At 41.8% G+C, this 21497-nt stretch overlaps 2 protein-coding genes across 2 annotated transcripts in view; one reads left to right on the plus strand and one right to left on the minus strand.

The window, feature by feature from the left end:
- Nucleotides 1-1837: 1837 nt before the first annotated feature.
- Nucleotides 1838-21468, minus strand: POLR1D (RNA polymerase I and III subunit D). Its single transcript, XM_071553462.1, has 3 exons — nt 21030-21468; nt 11266-11340; nt 1838-3213 (listed from the first exon to the last, which is right to left on the minus strand). The coding sequence occupies exons 1-3, from the start codon at nt 21053-21055 to the stop codon at nt 2928-2930; spliced, it is 387 nt and encodes a 128-aa protein (XP_071409563.1). The 5' UTR covers nt 21056-21468; the 3' UTR covers nt 1838-2927.
- The window catches only part of LNX2 (ligand of numb-protein X 2), a 61124-nt gene continuing 60819 nt past the window's right edge, over nt 21193-21497 (plus strand). Inside the window, exon 1 of the mRNA XM_071553431.1 lies at nt 21193-21342. The gene's annotated coding sequence lies outside the window, so the exon portion shown is untranslated. The remainder of the gene's footprint in view (nt 21343-21497) is intronic.

Raw genomic sequence — 21497 nt, forward strand, 5'->3', positions numbered from 1 at the left:
TGGTAGCTCACAGACAAACAAGAAACACCTGTGAAGTGACACTGAAGGAACACTACAGGTGCATTCCCCTCCCATATGAAGTAAACAGGCTGCTATGCACTATAGGAAGCTGAGACCAAGAACATACTATTTATTTATGTACTTATACTTAAGAACTGGGCACTTTTACAAGTAACAAGTATTCTGAGTTACAGCAGTTAGTAACACATTAAGAAAAGTCGTGTCCAAGTTTTAATTTTCAGGGTTAAATACTATCTTTAAGATACCTTATAAACACAGTGATGGTGCTGCACAATATGAGCACCTCCAGACACAATACAAATCTGGCTTTATGCACCTAATTTTTTATTAAAAAAGTAATCAGTGGATGACCACAGGGATCTTTTCCAAACTTTCCCATACTATGATTCTATGAAGAGCTTCCCTAAGAACAGTTAATGAGCAGCAGAGGGCTTTGTTTTTATTACGTACACTTATGAAAAATAGCATTAAAAGATGGAATTAACCAATGCAAGATTAATAATTCCTGTATATTCTTTAAGTCAGAAAAATGCTGAATTAGAACTGAACCTACCGCCACCACCAAAGAAAACAGGCTGTCCCCAGTTACCTGTGTAGGTCATGTCAGATCCTTTAGTTGAGCATTTCCAATATGTAAGCATTATCAACAATCCAGACTAATTTTGAAAGTGTACTCTAATCAGTTTCCCTACCTGAAAGCCTGGTGTAAGTTAATATAGAATCAACAACAGCCCTTATCTTAAAGAGGAAGGTCTGACTGTAGAAAGATCTCAGGACAACATATTACCAGCACAAGTCAGACCAGTAAGAATTCACAAAAATTTATTCTGTGGAACATCTCCAGTCCAAATCCTGACCAATGATGAAATGAATTCTCTGCTGCAGTTACATTCATTCAGCATTGTCACTGCAGCAGCAGAGTCCAATTGTTATTCTAGCTGCCATCTTTCCAAAAAGGATTAAGGAATGCACAACCAGCAACCAGCAAAAGAAGGACTGCAAACAACATTGGTTTATTTAAACCAAAGGTAGTTAAATGCCTCCCTGACACCCGATCCCGTCAGATCTTGGAAGCTAAGCAGGGTCAGCCCTGGTTAGTACTTGAATGGGAGACCTCCTGGAAATGCCGGGTGCTGTAGGTTCTAGTCCTGAAGACTTCACTGTCACTGTCCAAGCTCGCTCGGCCGTGGCAGATGGACCTCAGGACTTAAACGGTGGGGCCAGTTCTGCGCACGCTGTGCCTCACCTAAAAAATCCACTGCGTAGCTCGCAGGGCACACCCACATTTCCAAATCTTTGTTCATGAAGCCGAGCCACACACATACACTTAAACCAAAGACAGCTCTACATCCTCCAAGATACTACATTTTCATTGATCCCACTTGAATTATTAATTTTCTGAAAGGCTGGGACTTCTATTCTAGTGCTATAGTTCCTGCAGGGAAATAGAGGGACTATCCACAACTCCTCGGTGGAAATGTAAAAGTATACCACTTCATTGGATATGATGACCCCAGCAGTTGCTGGTGGGCTCAAAGCCAGTTTAACTTCCTTCCCATTACTCAGAAGAGTAATTCCCAGCTCATGCACCAAAATCCAGTCACTGCAGACCTCCACTTTGATCCTCCCATGCCCTAGCTAATGGGAGCTTTCCAAAAGACAGGCAAGTCCAGCAAAGCGAGGTGCAGACACGCCTATAGGTGGCACTCTTGCCCTGACTCAACACGGAAGGACCATCAAGCCCTGGTTCCCTTGGAGGAGGGAGGTGTACATTTCAGTCAAGAAACCCATTAAGAGCATGAATTCCACAAAGCACTTTCAACGAACATTTTCGATTTTATTGTCACCACACTCAAAACATAAACCCATGTTCAAAACAATTATTTCTGAGAACAATGAAATACAAAATATTTCACACAGAAGTTTGTTATTGTAACACTAACAGAAGTGAGACGTAGAATATGCCGATGTTCATTGTTTGTGCTCCCAGTTACAAGTTTAAGAACTGTACCACTACAGAATTGTCACACAGGCTTGGAAAGTGAACATTTGACTAGTTTTAAGCTTCACCTCTGCATTTCTAGTATTACACATTTATTTTGAAACTTCCTAGCAGTGGACAGAGAACACAAAAATTCTGTCTTCAGGGTTTGTTTTGAAAGCACCGTGACAACAGACTGTTCAAACTACTTCTTTACAGAGGGAAGTCCAAACAGAGACAATTATTGCAGTAACAACTTTTCAGGGGTAATGTTTATTACTATGATAGATTTATGAAGATACAATAACAAGCAAAATCCGTGAGTTTTGGTAGTTCCTCCTGAAAAGCAAAGCCAGTGTTGCCCATTTTAAATTTGTTCTTTTTATACTAAAGAAAGCAATCTCTTATATTGTATAAAAAAATGCATGTGCTTGGCCAGGCACTGACCAAGCTTTCCCTTCCTCTAGATTCTGTAAAACTAAACTAACCCAAATAAGCAAAGCTTCTTTATCTGTTAGCAGCAAAGAAATTCTGTAAACTTCACACAAGGAATAGATTTCTGCTTAATTTTTTATTTCCAAAAGAGTAACATGTGTAAATAATTTGTATCAGACAGTGACACACGTATCACACTCCATCACCAAGACCCCCTACCTTAGTCAGAAGGGAAGAGAGCAATGGAGCAAAGGGAAAGGAATGTCTGTTCTACAACAACTGAAGGATTTATGCTGCACTTTGCTTTTCTCTTAAAGGTCCCAAAGAAACGTTTTCTAAAGCTACCTCAAGGTTACTTCTCACACAAGCAAGTTAGTTCAAAACTCAAGTTTGAACAGCACCTCCTCCTGAAAAACTGAGACATCCCTGCTGCCCTACACTTAATGACATTCCTGACTTGTAACAACACGTACTTGTCACTCTCTTCCCCTCATCGCTTGCTCGATCGCTTTTCATGCTTATCCTTTGTGTGCTGGTTCCTGGATTGGTGCCGTGGAGGAGAGTAGCTGACTCTCCTTCTGGACTGAAAGCTGGGTGTATAGGGGTGAATTCTGCGTTTCTTTGGTTTTTCTTCTTTCCTGCTTTTGTTTGGCTCAGACTCCTTACTGTCTTCCTTTTGCTCACGTTCTTGGTCTTGTTCTTTTTGAGATGGTAACGTGTTTTTGATGGTATTAATAAGAAATCTTTTATTTGTACCAGCAAGAGGACATTTCAACCTGTAAAGACATGTAAAAGTGATGAAAAGACAAGATAAAAACATCCTGAAACAAGTCTGAGATTTAAACTTCAGTGATTTTAAGACAGATTTGTGATTTTGGCTTTCCTTGCATGCCACCTAGTGTAAATTCTCAGTACAGAAAAACACGTTCAAGGTTATCTCCATTCTCCTTCTGTCTTACTCCTTATGGGAAGAAAGTTATTTTACTTCAACACAGTAAAAATTGGCATGATTTTCACCAGGTAGTGTGTGCAGGGGGAAACAGAAGATGACAATATACTCTAAGGTTGATGATGTTTAAAGTAGGTATTCAGGAATCAAATATTTAGTAACATTTTCTATGTCAAATCAGAATGGTTTATAAAGATCACCATCTTCTAAAGTCAGCATTATCTAATGAACTCTGATATTCACAAAGCAAGATAAACATGCATGAAGAAACCAAACAGCCGTAGTGATATAACATATACATGAGGCATACCAATTTTAACTTATATCTGGCAACTACCAAAGTGTAATATTTCTTTTTCTTAAACAGAAAGGATACTTAACCAACTATTTTTCAGTTTTTCTGACTGTCTCCTCTCACATCTTAACACTTTTGCACACAATTTATCAGCCAGTTTCAATAAACAAATATCATATATTTCATTTATCTTTTTGGTATCAGCTGTACTCTACTTATTCCAAATTTATCAGCTTTTAAAGAATGAATGAGAAAAACCAAGTTTGAGTATAATCCTACAGAAGGCAAAAATCACTCTGAAGATTTTGTTTATAGTTGGAGCTGCTATACTGTTAGTCTTTACAGCATTTTTGAGAGAAGTTATGGGATGACTTTAAAAAAGTCAGAGCTGTTGGATATCACACTACCACTTACAGTCAAGGAATCCTAACACAACGATGTTAAATTCATCTACTCTACTTGATTATTCTAAGAGTACAAAACCACACCCTATTTAAAAACCTTTGATACCTCTGACCAACCAGAGGTATCAGAACAACAAGTAAATTGCAATAAAAATCACATCTGATTATTTAGTATACTTCATGCGTTAACTGGACACGGCATTTACTATGTCTTGCTTCAGATCTGCCTACTAAGCATTCCTGTTAATTGTTGTTGTCCTAAATCCTCAAAGAATTTAGGAGAGTGATTTTACAAGTATATATTGAATAGCCATGCTCTTTTATTTCCACTACATATTTCCTGACACATTTCTATACCATAGTTAGATTTAGAATCTTCTAAACTTTCAGCATAGAAATCTACACTCTTTTGCTCCAATCCTGGTTAAAATAAATAATAAAAAAGTCTAGATCTTTATCTAGTGTAGCTGTTTTGCAAATCAGGGAGGCAATATCTGTCCTTTAGTTGTATTACTGAGTAAAAACGCAAGGCTAATAAATGTCAGTAGAACAGCATTTCTACTTCAAGCTACATCCCCTCTGAACATGGTGTTGAACATGCCATGGCACAGGTTACACTGAAGACATAACACAAACCAGCCAACATTTAAGTTTGTTGTACGTCTTATGTGAGCATTAAACTGCTGTTAACACAACTCTTCCTAGTAAGGAATGGAGCTTTCTCTAAGCAGCACCCAGGCAAAAACTATTTTACATTTGTTCTCCTTCCTCTTGCTTTTCTTAAGAGCTAATGCATTGATTTAAGTGCTAATATAGAACCAGAAAAAGACAATCTGCCCTAAATAAATTAACTTCTTTTTGACACTATGAGTGCTGCCTGAGCTATACTAAGAATGAAAACTGATGAGAAATGCAGGACATGAGAGTCAGCTACGAGATGCCAATAGTTCATCCGTCATATAGTGATAAAAGGGAGCCACCAGGCTTTTACGGAGCAGCAGTAAGTCATGGAACTGAAGAAAAAAACATTAGCCCTTAGTTTTATTGACCTCAGACTTCAACAAAGCAAACTCTGGCTTTAAGTCTTAAAGGAAATTAGATGTATGTACATTACACATGCACACACACAAGTGCATGTTTACGTATACCCATGGTACATAAAGAACTCTAAAGATTAAAAGTGAACTGTATTAATCCACTGATATCCTTGAGAGCATTCCTAATGGTGAGTAAATGGATATTGCCAAAGACAAGCTTTTGGCTTTCTGTAGGGTCTGGTCCTGCAATGCTCATTTCACTGACAGCTTTGCCCTCAGTGTGAGTTCTGAAGGGCTGGGAGGCAAGCTCAGCCTGTGCAAGGTGGAACACAATACTGCTGCCTAGTTAATAGTGCCACAGAACTGATTTCAGAATCTTTTCTTTATAACAACAAAAAAAGATGTGTTAGAAGACCACTGAAGTGTGCCCCGAGCAGGGCTGCAGGTGTGACTGAAGGAAGCACACGCCCCACAATGCTAGAACAGTCTCGTCTACAAAACAGCCCCTAGTTCTGCAGCAATGTGTTCACTCAGCACTCAGGTTCACTTTTGCTTTGCATGCTCCAATAAGCTAAACCAAGCTACTCTTACCAACAGGACCATGATGCCTCCCTCCACAGGTAAGTGTCACACACCTCCAAACCACTCCACTATGCAATGACCAAGTGAATACAATGCACTGTCAAAATGCAATGGTAATTCCAAATGCAAGGTCATTGTATTTTGAGAAAAGAAAATCCATTATTGTGAACATAGGTCAAATCTTAACTCTGCTTTTAAGTCAACTTCTTTGTAATAACAGAATTTCCAACCAATAACGTAGCAGTGACATTCAGCACAGAAGTGTATGTACTATAAAACGCAAGAGAGCAGTGCCATGCACCACAGCCTTTTCTCTGCTGAGTAACTGGACATATCAAACAAGCTTGGCACAGTAAGGCTCATCACACAAAGTAAAGCACATCTTTCCAGAAAACACAGTTCATTATGGATGAACTGACAAGTACTTTCCTACCATTTCCAAAATGCCATGGAAAATACCAAACTTAATAGAAGAGTGACTGAAGGAAAAAAAAAAAAAAGCAGCTAGTGGTTGTTTAGCCAAACCAACTAATGTATGCTATTATCCCTTCACACAGGACCTCACAAGAGAGGATGCCTGGGAGGACACCATAAGCTTTTAAATATGGTCTTGGCAACTAGGTATAGCTGTCAGGATTTTGTAGAACCATAGAATGGGTTGGAAGGGATCTTAAAGCTTATCTGGTTCCAACCCTGCTGTTGTGGGTTCCTTTCACTAGACCAGGTTGCTCACAGCGCCATCCAACCTGGCCATAAACACTACCAGAGAGGGGTGATCCACAACTTCTCTGGGCAATCTGTCCCAGTGACAACTTGACCTGGAATAGAAACATGTGCCCTGATTGCAAGATTTTAACATAGTTACTTTGCAAGCTCTATCTACACCCTGTTACTCCTCCTCCTTCTCCTCACATTCAAATGAAACATGTCAGGGGAATCACACTGCAGAATTTCTGCACAGTCCCACAACACCCATTCAAAGACAAGATGCAGTACAACATTTCACAGTTCCAGTGCCCTCATCATTATTTTGTATTTTGCTGTACTTTAACAGATTTGGTATTGAACAGAAAGCTATCTATAGGAATGAAGGCAATTTTAGAACTGCTTTACAAGAATTAGAGCTAAAAATAATTTAATACTTCCAAAACTTATCTTTTTGCAATTTCATCTACTCTTACAATGCAGAGCTGAACAAACCATCCAAAAATATCCTGTTTTCCATTTCTTACTTTACATAAGCTTCTCAAGTAAGACCAGAAGGCTACATTCAGTTTAGCTTTAGCTCACATGCTACCAGCATCTTTGAAGATCAGATCTATCCAATGAAGAAAAAAAAAAGCTTCTAGAACTTTCTCATACAGCAGCTTTTGTAACATTTTAACTGCCTTTCTAAAATAAAGGACAACAACTGCTTAAAAATGGGATCTAACTCCACTGCCATAAAGAAGCTTATGAATTACGTACACAGCACCAAGAGAAACACTTAGGGAAAGCTGAACTTTTAAAGCTTTATTTTAACTAGACACACAAGGGAAACGCCCAAATACCTTACACCTTTATTTCATATATATCCAATAGCCTCTGATGCAACAAGGCTAAATTTATCTAATCATTTCATACCTCCCAGAAGCTGCTCTGATGTCTTTTCTCCTCTCAGAATTCAGCATCACAGCATCATTGCTGAGATTCAGCCCCAGATTCTGCTTGCTTCTGCTCAACATTTCCAGGATTAAGACACGTTCAGAAGAGGATTCTCCTTTCCCCTTCTCTCAGACATTTCCTTATTTGTGATTAGCTGTACTAATGCTTGAGCCAGACACATCTTAAGCAGAATCTACATCGTGTGTTATCATAAGGACGTAGGAGACCCCCACAATTAGTGTCACCATGGCCACAGAATACAGACAAAAGGAACACTGCAGGAACTAGAAATAATGCATTGCTGAATGAAATCTACAAATACAAATATCCAGTATTTTTTGGATTCATTTACCATGGACATACGTACTGCCTACCTGAGCATCCTGAGAGCATGGAGACCAGTGAACTAAGACTCTTAACCAACTAAGAGTTCATGCAATCCACTGCTAATACTGACAGTTGCTCCAAGTCCAGAGAGTCTATGATAATTTCCCTTCCTGCACAAGGTCTTGCCCAGTATCACTGCCAACTTCCCTGCTGGTTGCTTGCCCCAAATAGGGACAAACCTTTCTTCTAGTAGCCTCTAACCTGTACAGGTTGCAGCACCTGCCCATGTCATTCACATTAAACTGGTAAGACAAGGCAACACCATCAAAACATTCCCAAACTGGAAGAAATACTAGCAACGCTGTCTCATAATGGAAGGCTGAGTCTTTGTATGAGAGACTGTGCTAAAGGTTGACTGGTCATACACTTTTTCTGTACCCGTCAGCTAAGCTAGCTTGGATGCTTGCATTTTAGGCTGCAGCAGCAGCTGACTATCTATCTTAAACAATGAGATAGCAAAAAGTTAGGCAGAAGTGCTTGGGGAACTTTTACAAACAGTGACCTTGAGCTAGGGAGAACTAATCACTCCAGAGAGTAATCAAGCATCGGCTTGAAGCTGAAGGAAGTCCCAAAATAGCATTCAGAGGCTTGCAGGCTAAGGCTGCCACCAACATCCACCAGGAGACACTAGTTCTTTGTAATGGTATGCATAATGTAACTCCCCTCCCCAGGAATGCCACTTCTCCATACACCTCCCTTTAACCAGCTCTTGCCACTGACTCCAGAAATGTGTTCCCCAGTATTCAACTGCTGCTGGAGAGTAACATACACTGGAATCAGTGAAGTATGAGTAGCAGTAGCCTCTGCTTCTTCTTACCCAAAACCAGATGGCAGAACACATCTTTTCTTCATAGGCCGAGTTGCTTCAACTTTCCAGTGCCAATGCAGGACTGATGGCCTTACACTAGATGTCTCCAGGGTTTGTGCATCTCTTCTCCAGGACTCCTCTGACAAAGGGTTGAGGAAATCCCAGAAGTCCTCATGAAACACACCTGCAAGCATTTTGAGTTTGGCAAGGAAGGAAGGTTTTGTGTTTTACCTGTTAACACTGTGCTTTTAGACAAGTTGGTGATGAGCTTGTCTTTTCTTCTATCAGTTATGCTTTCCTGGATCTGGTCTATTAGTACACATTTCATGAACTAACTCTTCTGCTCAGTTCATTTGCTATCCACAGAGCTCTGAGCAGGTTACCTTCCTCCCACTAGTTTACACCTTGCAAGGCAGGTTACATGTCAGCCCTAGATGTAACCTCTGAAGCCCTTCAGCATTTAGTCTGCTCCAGGATCAGTTACATCTGATGGCATTTTGCTGGAGAATGATACTCAAATGAGCATAGTTAAATTTCCTTCCAAATATCTTACTGACTGTATCATCTACCATGTCTATATGCAATATCTAGTTGTTGGGCCAGTTCAGAAGCACCAGAGCAGCACAAACAGGGCATGGATAACATTAAAGGGACAAGAGCAGTGGCAGCTTGCAACTGCTATTCTGTCTGTTGTGCTTGAAGAACTGGACAGCAAAGACTTACTGAGATTCTGCCTATGGGGGGCTTTATACCTTCCTTACAGCCACACATGCCAGCTCCACAGTAGCCTATGCCAAACTCTACAGCAGCAGATTTGTGACAAACGTGATTACAACCAGTCTCTCTAAGGATACATTCAGAGAGGGAAAAGCCCTTGGAGATGCGTTAGATACAAAGAAATCACCTCTGAGACCATAATACCCTGAGCTGCAGACAGCCCAAACCTAGGATAGTACCTTGAAGAAGGTTCTACAGAGAGTATTCAGAAAGAAAGATATTCAGCAAAGCACTTCTTAGGCACTGGGTATTGGCCACTGATGGATACAGAGGACTGCAGAGATGGATCCTTTGTTTGATACAGTATAGCCACTCTTATGTACCTCTGGAGTCAAAAGGATCCTTACTTAGTTCAGGATATCACAACAATCCCTATGTCAGCCTTCATCTGCCTGAAGTCTTCTTGACAATCCTCTTCTCTGCCTTTAACACAACCCTGGCCTAGCCAGACACTACTTCATTCTAGTGGAATCTGCAGCTGCTCTGAAAAACAGGTCACCTTGGCTATCCCATCCCCTGGCAGGTCTTGGGCATCAGGTTTTAGCAAACTAGCATCCTGAGGTGATCAGCCAGCCAGCTGAACAGGTCCACTACTCTACTACAGACAAGGAGTAAAAGTAGCCAGATCCAGGAGCAGAAGCCCATACACACTCCTGGCAGGTATTTCAGACTGCACAAGTGGCAGTGAAGTTGCACAAGGACATTTGATTATCTCCCAGCAGAAATTTTTAGTTTCCCTACCTGGAATTAACTTGCAAATTCACAGGAATTGGATGCATATAACACTTCATGGTGTTAATTATCTGTGCTCATTTACCTGGCCATTTTGGCAAGGCTGACAGGGTAAAAGCACAGCAGATGAGTGAGTACTGTTACAGCCCTCTAGGGGATTAAACCAATTAAGCTATTTTAACATAAAGCATATGAACTGCATCCCTAGAAGAAATAATGAAACATACAGAAAAACCCAAACCTGCTTAGACAACATAGAGGAATAAACTTTTTTAACAAGACACTACTTAAATCTCTTCAGAGAAACTAAAACATACTCAAGAAATTAGCTGAGAACTTCATTCACAGAGCAGACTTATCTTTTACTGTGTTTGTGGAGGAAGCCAAACCTTATCTACAAATGTGTTTAATGCTGTCAACTGTTGCACTACTTGTGTGAACATCTCCAGATCCAATAGCTTCTTATCAAATAACTTCTTATCACAGACATTAAGGTGAATGACTCTTCTCAGCATGTTATTACTTTTAAAATTACAATTACATGCATTACATTCCATTATAATTTAGCTCTAAAATCTGGAATACTGCATTGTATTTCACTTAAGATTTAAATACTGTGATTCTTTCCCTCCTTGCTATAAAAATTAGCCCCTGGGTTTTAGGATTTTTTTAGTATTAAAAAATGTGTCTTCCAAAACTGGATTAGACTTCTGAGCTCATTTTTGGCTACAATTTACACATGAATTCTCTACTAAAGGACAGTTTATTACTTACAATAAAATATAAGACTTTAGGTTTCTTTGTCAGGCTATGGATTCTTTTCACTTAAAACAGAATCTGGCCCAGTAACATGTGGACAGTATGTAAGCACATGCACACTTATGATAACCATTATATTAAAGACTAATGAGGTTACAAACCAAACTTTGCAATTCTATCCATTATAAGGACATACTATTACAGAAGATAATCCCAATTTTCCAATTGCTTTGACTTCAACACACTCAGATGAACAATTTCATGGAGACAGAATTTACTTGAACTTTGTATCTAGACTCAATTTTTTTGCCCTAATTAATATGTGGATGAAAAGGATGACGACAAACTATTTAAACATGAAGCACATAAAAAGACAGAGACTTCTGTCATGCATTAAATACAAAATTGATTTTGGCATTGTTCACAGCATTCATTTCCTCTTGGCCCAACTTACCAACCCATAGCTCCCATTGTTTCAGCTCTGGTTCTCCCACGTTTTGCCTCTTTAAGTAACTCTTCCACAGCTTTCCTAAATAGGAGAAAGAGAAACAAGTCACCACTTGCAGAACACATGAATCTGACACTTTCTCACTGCAGTCAATTAAGCAACAAAGAAGTTATCACCTTGACTTTATGATAATTTGGATTCCTATGCTCCAAGATTGCAAGAAACATTTTGAAATATTAAAAACAAAGTTGTTGCAAATACAACAACAGCCATACTAAATAAAGAACAGAAATAAAGTGTGAAAACTGGTGTATTATGCGGAAATGCACAATCCTTGTCTCTTCACCTTGGGAATGGCTCTTCCCTGCTGTCACTTCGCTTGGGTTCTTCCTAAAGTCTTTCAAACACAGCAAACCTATTTTGAGCACAGCTGAACACCACCAGTGTGGTCAGCAGTCAGATGACAGTAAAATCACTGCAACTACAAGTTGTCAAACTGTACTAACTTACTGTAACAGAGGAAGAGCTCATCTTTGTGACTGTGATCAACTTATACATATGTGTTTGTCTCGCGACCGGGATGGGGACGGCTCCCGAGATAATTCAGACACACACAGAATTGAACTTGTTGGAAGTGCTTTATTTCCAGCTGGAGTCTGGATTACAAGAGTTCTGATAGGGGCGGGGTTTGGAGGGGATTGGACAGCACATCTGGGGGCAGGGTTAGGAAGGCAGGGATGGGAGAGGCTCAGGTCCAGGGTGGAGAAAAAGCCCCAGGGGATACAGAGAAAAACCTCAGGGAAAAAACACATAGAGAGGGGGAAGGAACATGGGGGTGTGAGCCCTGGGGGCTGAGTCCGACATGTTTGTATATATATTCCTTCGTTGCAAGAACAAACTATTCCATCTAGCAAAAACGGAGATCTGTAAATCTGTGCCAGACAGACATGCAAATATTCACATGTCATAACTTTTTCCTTTAATAGTTCACATCTGAAGGGCTTTCCAAAGTGAAGCATCCACGACTTCCACAGAAACAACAGTAGAGAAACACACCCAAGACTGCAGTATTGCTTCTCTGCGCACTGGTCTATTAATGGCACACTGGTTTAAGGTTCCTCATAGAATTCTGTCTCATTCTCTCACCTAAGGTCATTAGTATGATCCCAGTAGCAACTGGGCTTGGGGTACTCCAAATCCTTTCTAAGCATCCATCTGACTGCGAGGTCATCTTGCATACTCTGTCATACCACAGGCATTTATGAAAACCAAGGATCTACCCACGTAAGTTAGTATCTGTTACAGTTAACCTGCCCCAAGATGCCAAGTACAGTGTCGATGACCTCACCAGTCACTGATGCCTTCCCAGGAAGGGGCAGTGGCATGTGTAGGATGGCTGCTTGCAAGAACACAAAAAAAAAGGGTGCAAAACACAGGCTCTACCACTGGAACATGATAGATGTTGCATACACATTCATAAAACTATAGCAAAATTTATTTTTTCTCCAGAATCTGCTATCTGAGCAGCCTGAGCTAGTTTATAGTGATGATAGCAAGAACACATGGCATTTATAAAAGCTTGACCTAAACCTTCAAATGACAATGTCAGACAAAGGTGACAAGAGAGGAAAAAAGTGTCTGACTTTCACTTACCAGTAACCACACTTGGCGATTCTGTTTTGAGAAACCTGACTAGGAGACAGATTAAAAGCCTGTCATTATTACCGTATTATAAAGTCTTTCATAATTTATAATCAAAATTGTAGACCAAAGTATCTGAGCTACAAAGCACAAAACACATACTTTGAACAGCTACAATTCAGTTTTAGGGAAAACACCACAGTAAATTCCTATGGTGACACAGCTTCTATTAACTTAGGTAGGAATTAGTGGCCATTAAGTAGCTGAGACTATTATTATTATTTTTTTTTCAAAGATCAGACTGACTTGGCATCCATCTTAGCAGCCTTCTAAGCCCACATCTACCTTCATTATCAAACACTGTTCCCTAGTATTGGTCTTTCAACATAACTCTTATTCACTGCACCTTAACAAAGCCCTTTCAACTCTCACAGACAAATTAAACACAATGCTCAGATCCTCTTTTGAAATGATGTGTTTCCACTCACTGAACTTATATCCTCTACACAAGTAAGCCAAAAGCTATGCAAACAAGTTTTTAGAATTTGCTTTTAGAGGCCCCGTGGGACCCCACATTCCTTGTGCTCTTCATTTTTACAGCTTGGTTATAACACAAACAGTCTTGTGGCTGCCAGCTTTAATTCTAAGAGCAGCAGCTTCAGCAAAGGGAACGCAGTATGCAACTTTCACTGGATTGATAGGAGGGGAAATTAGGGACAGGGGCACATTTAAGAACCCTATTATCAGTCTGGCATCTTTTATACCAAGCATCACTTAAAACATTCTGTAGCAATTCTTTTTGAGTAATCAAGCTGCACAATTACAGTAACATGAAGGTACTAGCAGTGTATTTTTATCTTCTGGAGTACAGTCCAAGACCTATTTACATTTCTGAGTATTAGACTTTTTCCTCTCTATATATTGCAAGGTTACAGGCAAAGCTACCATTGCATAAATCCCAATAACCTGTATGACAAATCCATGTGCCAAAAGCCTTTAACATTCTCATGTTTAAAGCTCCCAAGTCAGACAAAATGAGAAGTATTTTCTATTCCTCACTCAGGGGAAGAGCTTAATCTTTTTTTTTCCCAAAAATCAAATTGGTAGACTGAAAAAAATAATAATTGGTAATAAAGAGGTATGTCTGACACAGTCACAGGTAATGAAAACACTGTGTCATTACAGAGACCACCCAACATTTGCAATTATAAACCACTTTTAAGAGAAGATGCATCATGCTGAATCTGAGAGCTGAGAGGCCAGGCAGGCAGAGCTCCACGCCCAGGTCTGAGCAATAGCAATGCTGAAAATCTGCTCCCAGGAGGCAGATGCACACACCATATACTGACACCACTGGCCACACCAATCACAGACAGATGTACAGAGTGTCACACCAACAGCTTCATCCTGCTCTTCTCTCCAGCTGGGTATGGGAGTCCCCAAGCCCTCAGCCCAACTCCACTGCTGGTACAGACCATCACACAGAGCTGGCTGGGACTCCCAGGTCCTCCAATACCCAACCACACTGCAGTCTTGCCTGTAGAGACCCTGACAGGCACACGTATGTCGCTTCTCTGACCTTACAGTCTCTCCAGGAGCTGTCCAGGCCTTCCTGGTGCTACCAACAGCTCCTCCTGTGGTCTTGCTCTTGGAGACAAGCTCACCCTCCAGCTCCTTCCTTATTCATCCACTCCACTATCTATTCCAACTTGACCTTCACTATCAGCCACACACTTCCTCACACACCCACATGTGCTCTAGTACTGCAACACAGATTAAGAGGTCCCCAATCCCAAGTGGTTAACACTTTTATTTACTCGCTCCATGAAGTGACCCCAGTTGCTGGCACCCAGCCCCTCAGCAGAACTGCTGGCATCCAGACCTCTACTTGTTCCAGTCGCTGGCACCATGGGCACATGGTCCTTCCTCCCCACAGTTTGACTCCAGTTGCCAGCACTGAGATGTACACCCTCTCCTCTGAAACAGAGTCCCTCACCCAAGAAAGAGTTAGAAAGGAATTTAACAGGAAGACAGGACAGTCTGTGATGATCAGGTACAGGGCATGGCCAGACAACAGTACCCACCAGCAGCCTATTCACACATGACCAGACCCTTTAATCCCCTAATTCCTCTATTTTCCAACTCTTGCTTCTACCCAAATGCCTTGAACTTAACGTTTTCCTTGACTTTGGTTCCCTCCCTGCATGTCCCATAATAAGCCACACATGATCTCAAAATGCTCTTCTTCTGCATTCCTTAACTGTCCTGGGTTGAGCTGGCAAAATGCCAACTGTCCAGGACAGGGTGAAAAGGGTTCTTCCTCCCCCCAACCAGCCAAGGGAAGAGAAAGGGGGAGAGGGAAAAAAAACCTTCAAAACCAGGTTTATGCTGAAACTAACTACATGTATTTATACAGAAAAGAGGATATTAAGAGGAAACTACAATAAACACACACTTACACAAGTTTATGCATATATAACAAGGAATAACTTCCCACTCCCCAATTAATACAAAGCCCATTACTCTAAATTCATAAGCACTCCAAAAGACACTCAGCAAGAAAGAGAAGGTATAACAACAAAATATCTCTACTTCCCTGAATGCAAACAAAATGCAAGCACAGGCAACAGGAGCAGGGTCTAGCATAGTAGAGGAGCTGCTAGATATCCTCCTCTTAGTGCAGCCATGATGGAACTAACTAAGCCACTCCCACACACTGGATTTTACACCCTTTGAGATGATGTAGTATGGTATGGAATACAATATTATTGGCTGGAAGAAGTCAGCTGTGAGCTAGCTCAGCCCAGCTTAAATCAGCTGACAATCCTAGGCCTAGCTGAACTTTAAAACCTAAGTTTAGGCCCACCTGGCTAAACCCATAACAATAACCCTTTGCACAATCCTAAGCAGCAACACCCTTACATCCCAAAGATGCTGCAGCACTGACCCATCTCACTAGGTGTCCTGCCTGGAAATGTAGGCCGTCTCCTGGGATCAGGTCCAGGGAATGGGTCCAAAGATGACATCCATTCCTCTCTGACCTTATGATAGGTTCCCACCAGCCACTGTGTCCCCATGCTCCTCTGGGCTCATGGAGACAGAGCTCTGATGGGCTGCTAGCTCCTGGGATGGGCCTGGGAGAAGCCAGGACTGGGCGCTATTTGGGCTCTCCCCATCCACCATGGTCTCTCTTTGTCCTGTCTGGAAGCTTTTGGCACATAACTGTTTGTACAGAAAAATCAAAGATGAGCAATTCAGATCTATATACACCCTGTGAGACTGAAGGCAGGTATCAGCTGAGAAGCAGCAAGGCCACACCTGCTGTTGTCCAGTAAAGGAGAAATCACTCCCTGGGAGTTCTTAGCAACTCCCCAGAAGTTTCTCATGAGAACTCCTCAGGTTTCCCACAGGACACTGAAGATGTTCCTGAAAACAGTCAGGATGATTTCAGCAAAACACTGGACTTGTGAGATATGGATTATAACCAATTGGGATTTGTAAATTGATGGTGTGAGATTCAATTTAGCCCATGGAACGTAGTCTTAACCCTATACAAACCATTTGCAGTGTGTAATAAATGGCATTCATTTGATCATACTGGTCTATGCCTGGTGTCCTTATTCCTCCGCATATTCTAAATATTGTTTACTTTAGATAACCTAACTAACTGCCATCTCAACCCCTGCCATCATCTCATTAAAGATTCTGATAAAAACTCTAATGAAAATATACCTACTGGAATTGCTTCAGCGCACACAATCAGCTCTGGAAACGCACAGACCTGGAGCAGGAGGGCAGCGTTCATATTCAACATCTCCCAGAATCAGAGATGGGACATGTGTATCTAATCAACCTTCATGAAAGCATTAATAACTGTTTGCAGTCTATACCACTACCATCCAAGCTCAAAGGCCAGGCTTCTCAGCTACTACAATCTGAAAAAAACCCACACTTAAACCTATTTCCTGAGGCACTCTAGGTCCTGACAGCAAGCTGCAAGCCCAGGAAAAAAAATTAGCAATTTTTAAATTCAATTTTCTCTAAGGAGTTTTATGCTAACTGTACAACTTATTTTTAACTGTGCATGGGACTGGAAACAGAAGTGGATGTTGGTATTCCGATTAAATCTGAATAATTAATATCAAGATCTACAGTCAAGTGAAAGACTGAAGATACTGCCAGTGTTATTTATAATTAATTCCTGCAAGCTGGTCTTATCTGCTGACCCTTATTAAGAAAACTGATGAAAAGGGATGTCAAGAATAAACCCCAAACCACAGCACCAAGAGCAAGAATGAAAAAAGGCACAAATATGCCACAAACTTCCTAAAAGGCAAAATACGTTCCACACTGGGTATGTGAATGCTCGGATTTTTTTATTGATCAGGTTCTATACTTATATAAATATTCTCTTTGTCAGTCCTGTGAGTGCTCTTTGCAGTACATTTCTGTGTTGATATTCTGAACAGCTTGAGTAGCAGTGAACATACCAGTTCATTTCAAACACTGATTTTAGCTTGAAGATCACTTTTTTCTTTGTCCCAGAATATGGAATACTGAATCCTGACACAGTTCAATTTTAACTGTTAATAGTAAAAACTATCAGTTTTCTCCAAGGTACAGAACTTGCTTTTTAAAAAGTGTAGTTGGGATGCCAGTGCAGCAAAAGTATTAGCCTATTGATTCGCAACTCAAATACAGGCCTCTTGACAGAGATTTATAGCATTCCTTGTGATTCAGAGTGGCATCTCCTTAGAAAATTAATTCCAAGCAAATGATGCTCCAAACAAGCTTGGCAAGCACTTCTAATAAAGTATGGTATCCAAGGTTGTGAAGTATTTATAGCCACTGAAAGTCAGAATGGATTATGTAAGGTTTTGGACACAAAGTATAACAAAGCCACCTCCTTTCTATTTGCAGAGAAATTACATTTTTATGTACTTCAAACACACAGAATCACCATGAAAATAATTTTGGAAGGAGAGGGTGAAGAAATATTTTTGGGTTTTAGATAGGGATGAAATTGATGACCTCTGTAATACCCCAGTGCATACTCAGTTAAAATAAACTAGGAAAAGCACTGCTTGCAGAGGAAAGGAACAAAACAGCTCTTACTAGCTGATTTGTAACTTTTTCCAACTCATTCTCAAGTCATAACTTCATGACACCATTATTATATGTTAACAGAATTATAGAATTTTCTTAAAATCACATGGAACCTCAAGAGTCTGAGTCTTCACTGATGCACCAGCAAGGTCACAGGAAAACAAACCATCTCAGTTCATGCTTCCATCAAAGGTTACTGGCTGAGACGGAACAGAGGATGTAATTCTGTAGAACACAGCAAATATCATTATTTTACACACTGTGGTTTTTACAGCTTTTAGAATTTTAAACTCCAGAGTATACAACAGCCACACAGTAACTTACAAGTTAGTACTCAGCTTCCTAGGAAAACTTCACATTCATATTAAAGTGAGGAAAACATCAAATGCAAGATCAAGCAAGAGTCAGACACAGTAAAACTGAAAAATCATACCAGGAAATGTGGCAGTAAGGATGAAATTAAAAAAGCAAGATGAAGAGACCTCTCCTTGACAATAACCAAAAAAATAGGGCGACTGACTTAACAGATCACGTTTTAGAATACTGGGACACAAAATTCACTTCTGACCTGAAAAAACATAGACTAAAGTAGTTACACTTCTTTTCCCCTCATGGTAAATTAAATAAAAGCCACAAATACAAAAACATTAACATTTTTGATTTAAAACTTGTGCATTGCAAGACAAGCCTGAATTAAGAGACAGACTACTGAAAATATTCCAAATGAACCCATTTTTAAACACTAAAAATCCACCTAATATAGTTAAGACTGTGACTACAGAACAGAAACACCATTATTTGTAGGCCAAAGCAATATTGTAAGAAGCCTAAAAATTAGAAACCTAAAGTACCATTGCTGTGCTACTCACAGGAGAATATGACCATTGAATATGAACCTAATGCCTGTAACCCAAAGGATAAAGAAAGGTCTGTATGAGAGTGGTAAGGGATCTGTATTGAAGATTGTTCGAGGAAGCACATTCAGAGCAAGCAATACCCAAGTAGGACACCTAAATGCACACAGCACAAACAGAACACAGGTTGCTACCAGCAAAGCGAGCCATTACAAAAACTGAGGGTATGAAAAAGTAATGACAGACGGATCAAGGACAGAAAGTGTAAATAACCAAGGACACTATATTGTGGTTATAATGTGTTTGGAGCTGATTAAACACACAGAGAGGTGAACAGCAGCACGGATTGCAGACACCAGACAGCTAAACCCCACCTTGCACCACTCGGTAAGTGACACTGAGCTTCATCCTCATTATCTACCACACTGCCACAGAAAAGGAATAGCAAATCCCAACTCAGACTGAATCTATGAGGAAGGATAAAACTTCAAACACAGTTCTTGGGAAGGAAAACACCAGGAGGTAGCCACGGAGCAGTCAGCTATAGCTGGTGAGCAACCACTGTACCCTGAACTGCCCAGAGGACCCCAAGACCTCAGCACAGCAAGAGCAGCCAGAAGACAGCATGGAAGAACAGTGACATAGATTCACCTCGCTATGAACAAACAAGGTTTCCGTTTAAAATGGCACTAGTAAAAATAACATTCATGCATACATAGAAAGAAGCTTTAATTATTAAACTGATGATCTGAGAGCAGAAATAGCTTACCAAGAATTAAAAGCCTCTTAAGAAAGCATTATGCTCTCTAGCCCTTCCACCACCCCAGTGCTATTGCTTATGAGCCATTGGAAATAAATAACAGATATAAGCAGAAAACACTTACTTTCTATAGGCAATTTCAGACATCATTTCTTAAAAGTTAAGGGAGAGAACCACAAGGAGAACAGTTCAGAAAGTTTCTGGTCATCACATCACCATAGCAGTTAATTTAAACAGCCCCAGGGAAAATGAACAACTCAGAAGCAAGCTTGTAAAAAAGTAGTGAAATAATTCCTATCATACAAATAGGACTATTACCACACAAATTGTGATATAAGCATGTAAAGTCTATTCCGAAAGCAAAAGGCAGAGAGGCCTACTCCGAGTATCCAAATATAGAAATCTGCATTAATCAGAGAATGATAGAATCGATTGGGTTGGAAAAGACCTCTGAGATCATCAAGTCCAACCCTTGGTCCAACTCCAGTCCATTTACCAGATCATGGCACTTAGTGCCACGTCCAATCTCAGTTTAAAAACCTCCAGGGATGGTGAATCCACCACCTCTCTGGGCAGCCCATTCCAATGCCTGATTACTCTCCATGGAAAGAACTTTTTCGGATCTCCAACTTAAATTTCCCCCGGCAGAGCTTGAGCCCGTGCCCCCTTGTCCTATCATCTTCAATGATTGCTTGGGAACACAACAACTCACTACACATGGCAAGAATCTCCTCGTCTCAATGAAATGCAAAGCAGAAAACAATCTTGGTTTACGACAAAATAACTGCCAAGCATTTTGCATTATTCCATACAAGAACAAGGAAATTTCAACAATCGGTCAGCTGGCACATCTCCAGCACTGAAAACTGAAATTCATAAGCACACGAGGTGTTTTTCTTTTCAATTTACTTTACCAAGTACACCAACTCACTAAAATGTAACTGATGAGGGATGAACCACCTAAGTCCTTCCCATCTCGTTTTAAAACGGTACCAACAAGCAGCACAAGAACCAGCTTTTGACTTTTTTTAATTTTGTCTGCCGAGGGAGGGAGGTGTTAAGTTATGGATTTTCCGTAGGAATATGTATTTTCTACTGGCACTGCCTCAGCGAGGGCTCCAGAGTTCCATCCGAGGGCACGGCAGCAGGGCCAGGCCGCAAAGCGCTCGGGACGCACCCAGGGCAGGGCCGGGAGGCCCAAGGGGGCACTGGCAGAGCCCAGCGGGGCTCGGGGCCGCTCCTCTGGGCCTCGGGGCCGCTCCTCTGCGCCGCGGGCCCCCGACCCCGAGCGCCCGGCACTAGAGGAGCCGCGTCATGGCCTCCGCCAGCCCCAGCGACCCCAGCCCGGCACTGCCCGCGCCCCGCACAGCCCGCTCGCTCGCCGCACCGCTCCGCCGCTCTCCCCTCACCTCTCCAGCTCCGGGTCCTCCTCCATGGCTTCCCCGCCGTGCCCCTGTGCGGCTCCTCAGGCGCAGGCCGCGGCCATCTCCCGCTGGCGCCGGGCGGGGTGGGGCGGGCGCAGGGGCCGGCGAGGACCCCGGCGGGAGGAGCCGGGGCGGTGCGAGCCGGGCCCCGCCACACCCCGCGGAGCACCTGCGGCACGGGCGGCCGCGCCCCCGCGAACGGTAGTGCGGGGAAAGGGGCTCCGCAAGCAGGCGGGACCCCCGTGCAGCTCCGGGGCCGCGGCGGGGAAGGGGCCGCAGGGCAGTGCCTGCCTGTGGGGTAGGCAGGAGGCGGAAGCGGCGCTGGGATTGTTGGTCACGGAGCGCCCCGGGCACGGCCGCAGGGCTCGGGCGGGCGGGCGGAGACAGACCCGCGGGCAGCACAGAGGGCAGCGCCCCGCCCCGCCCCACCCCACCCCACCCCACCCGGCCCCT

This window comes from Pithys albifrons, chromosome 1, assembly GCF_047495875.1.
Source record: "Pithys albifrons albifrons isolate INPA30051 chromosome 1, PitAlb_v1, whole genome shotgun sequence".
Taxonomy (NCBI): Eukaryota; Metazoa; Chordata; class Aves; order Passeriformes; family Thamnophilidae; genus Pithys; species Pithys albifrons.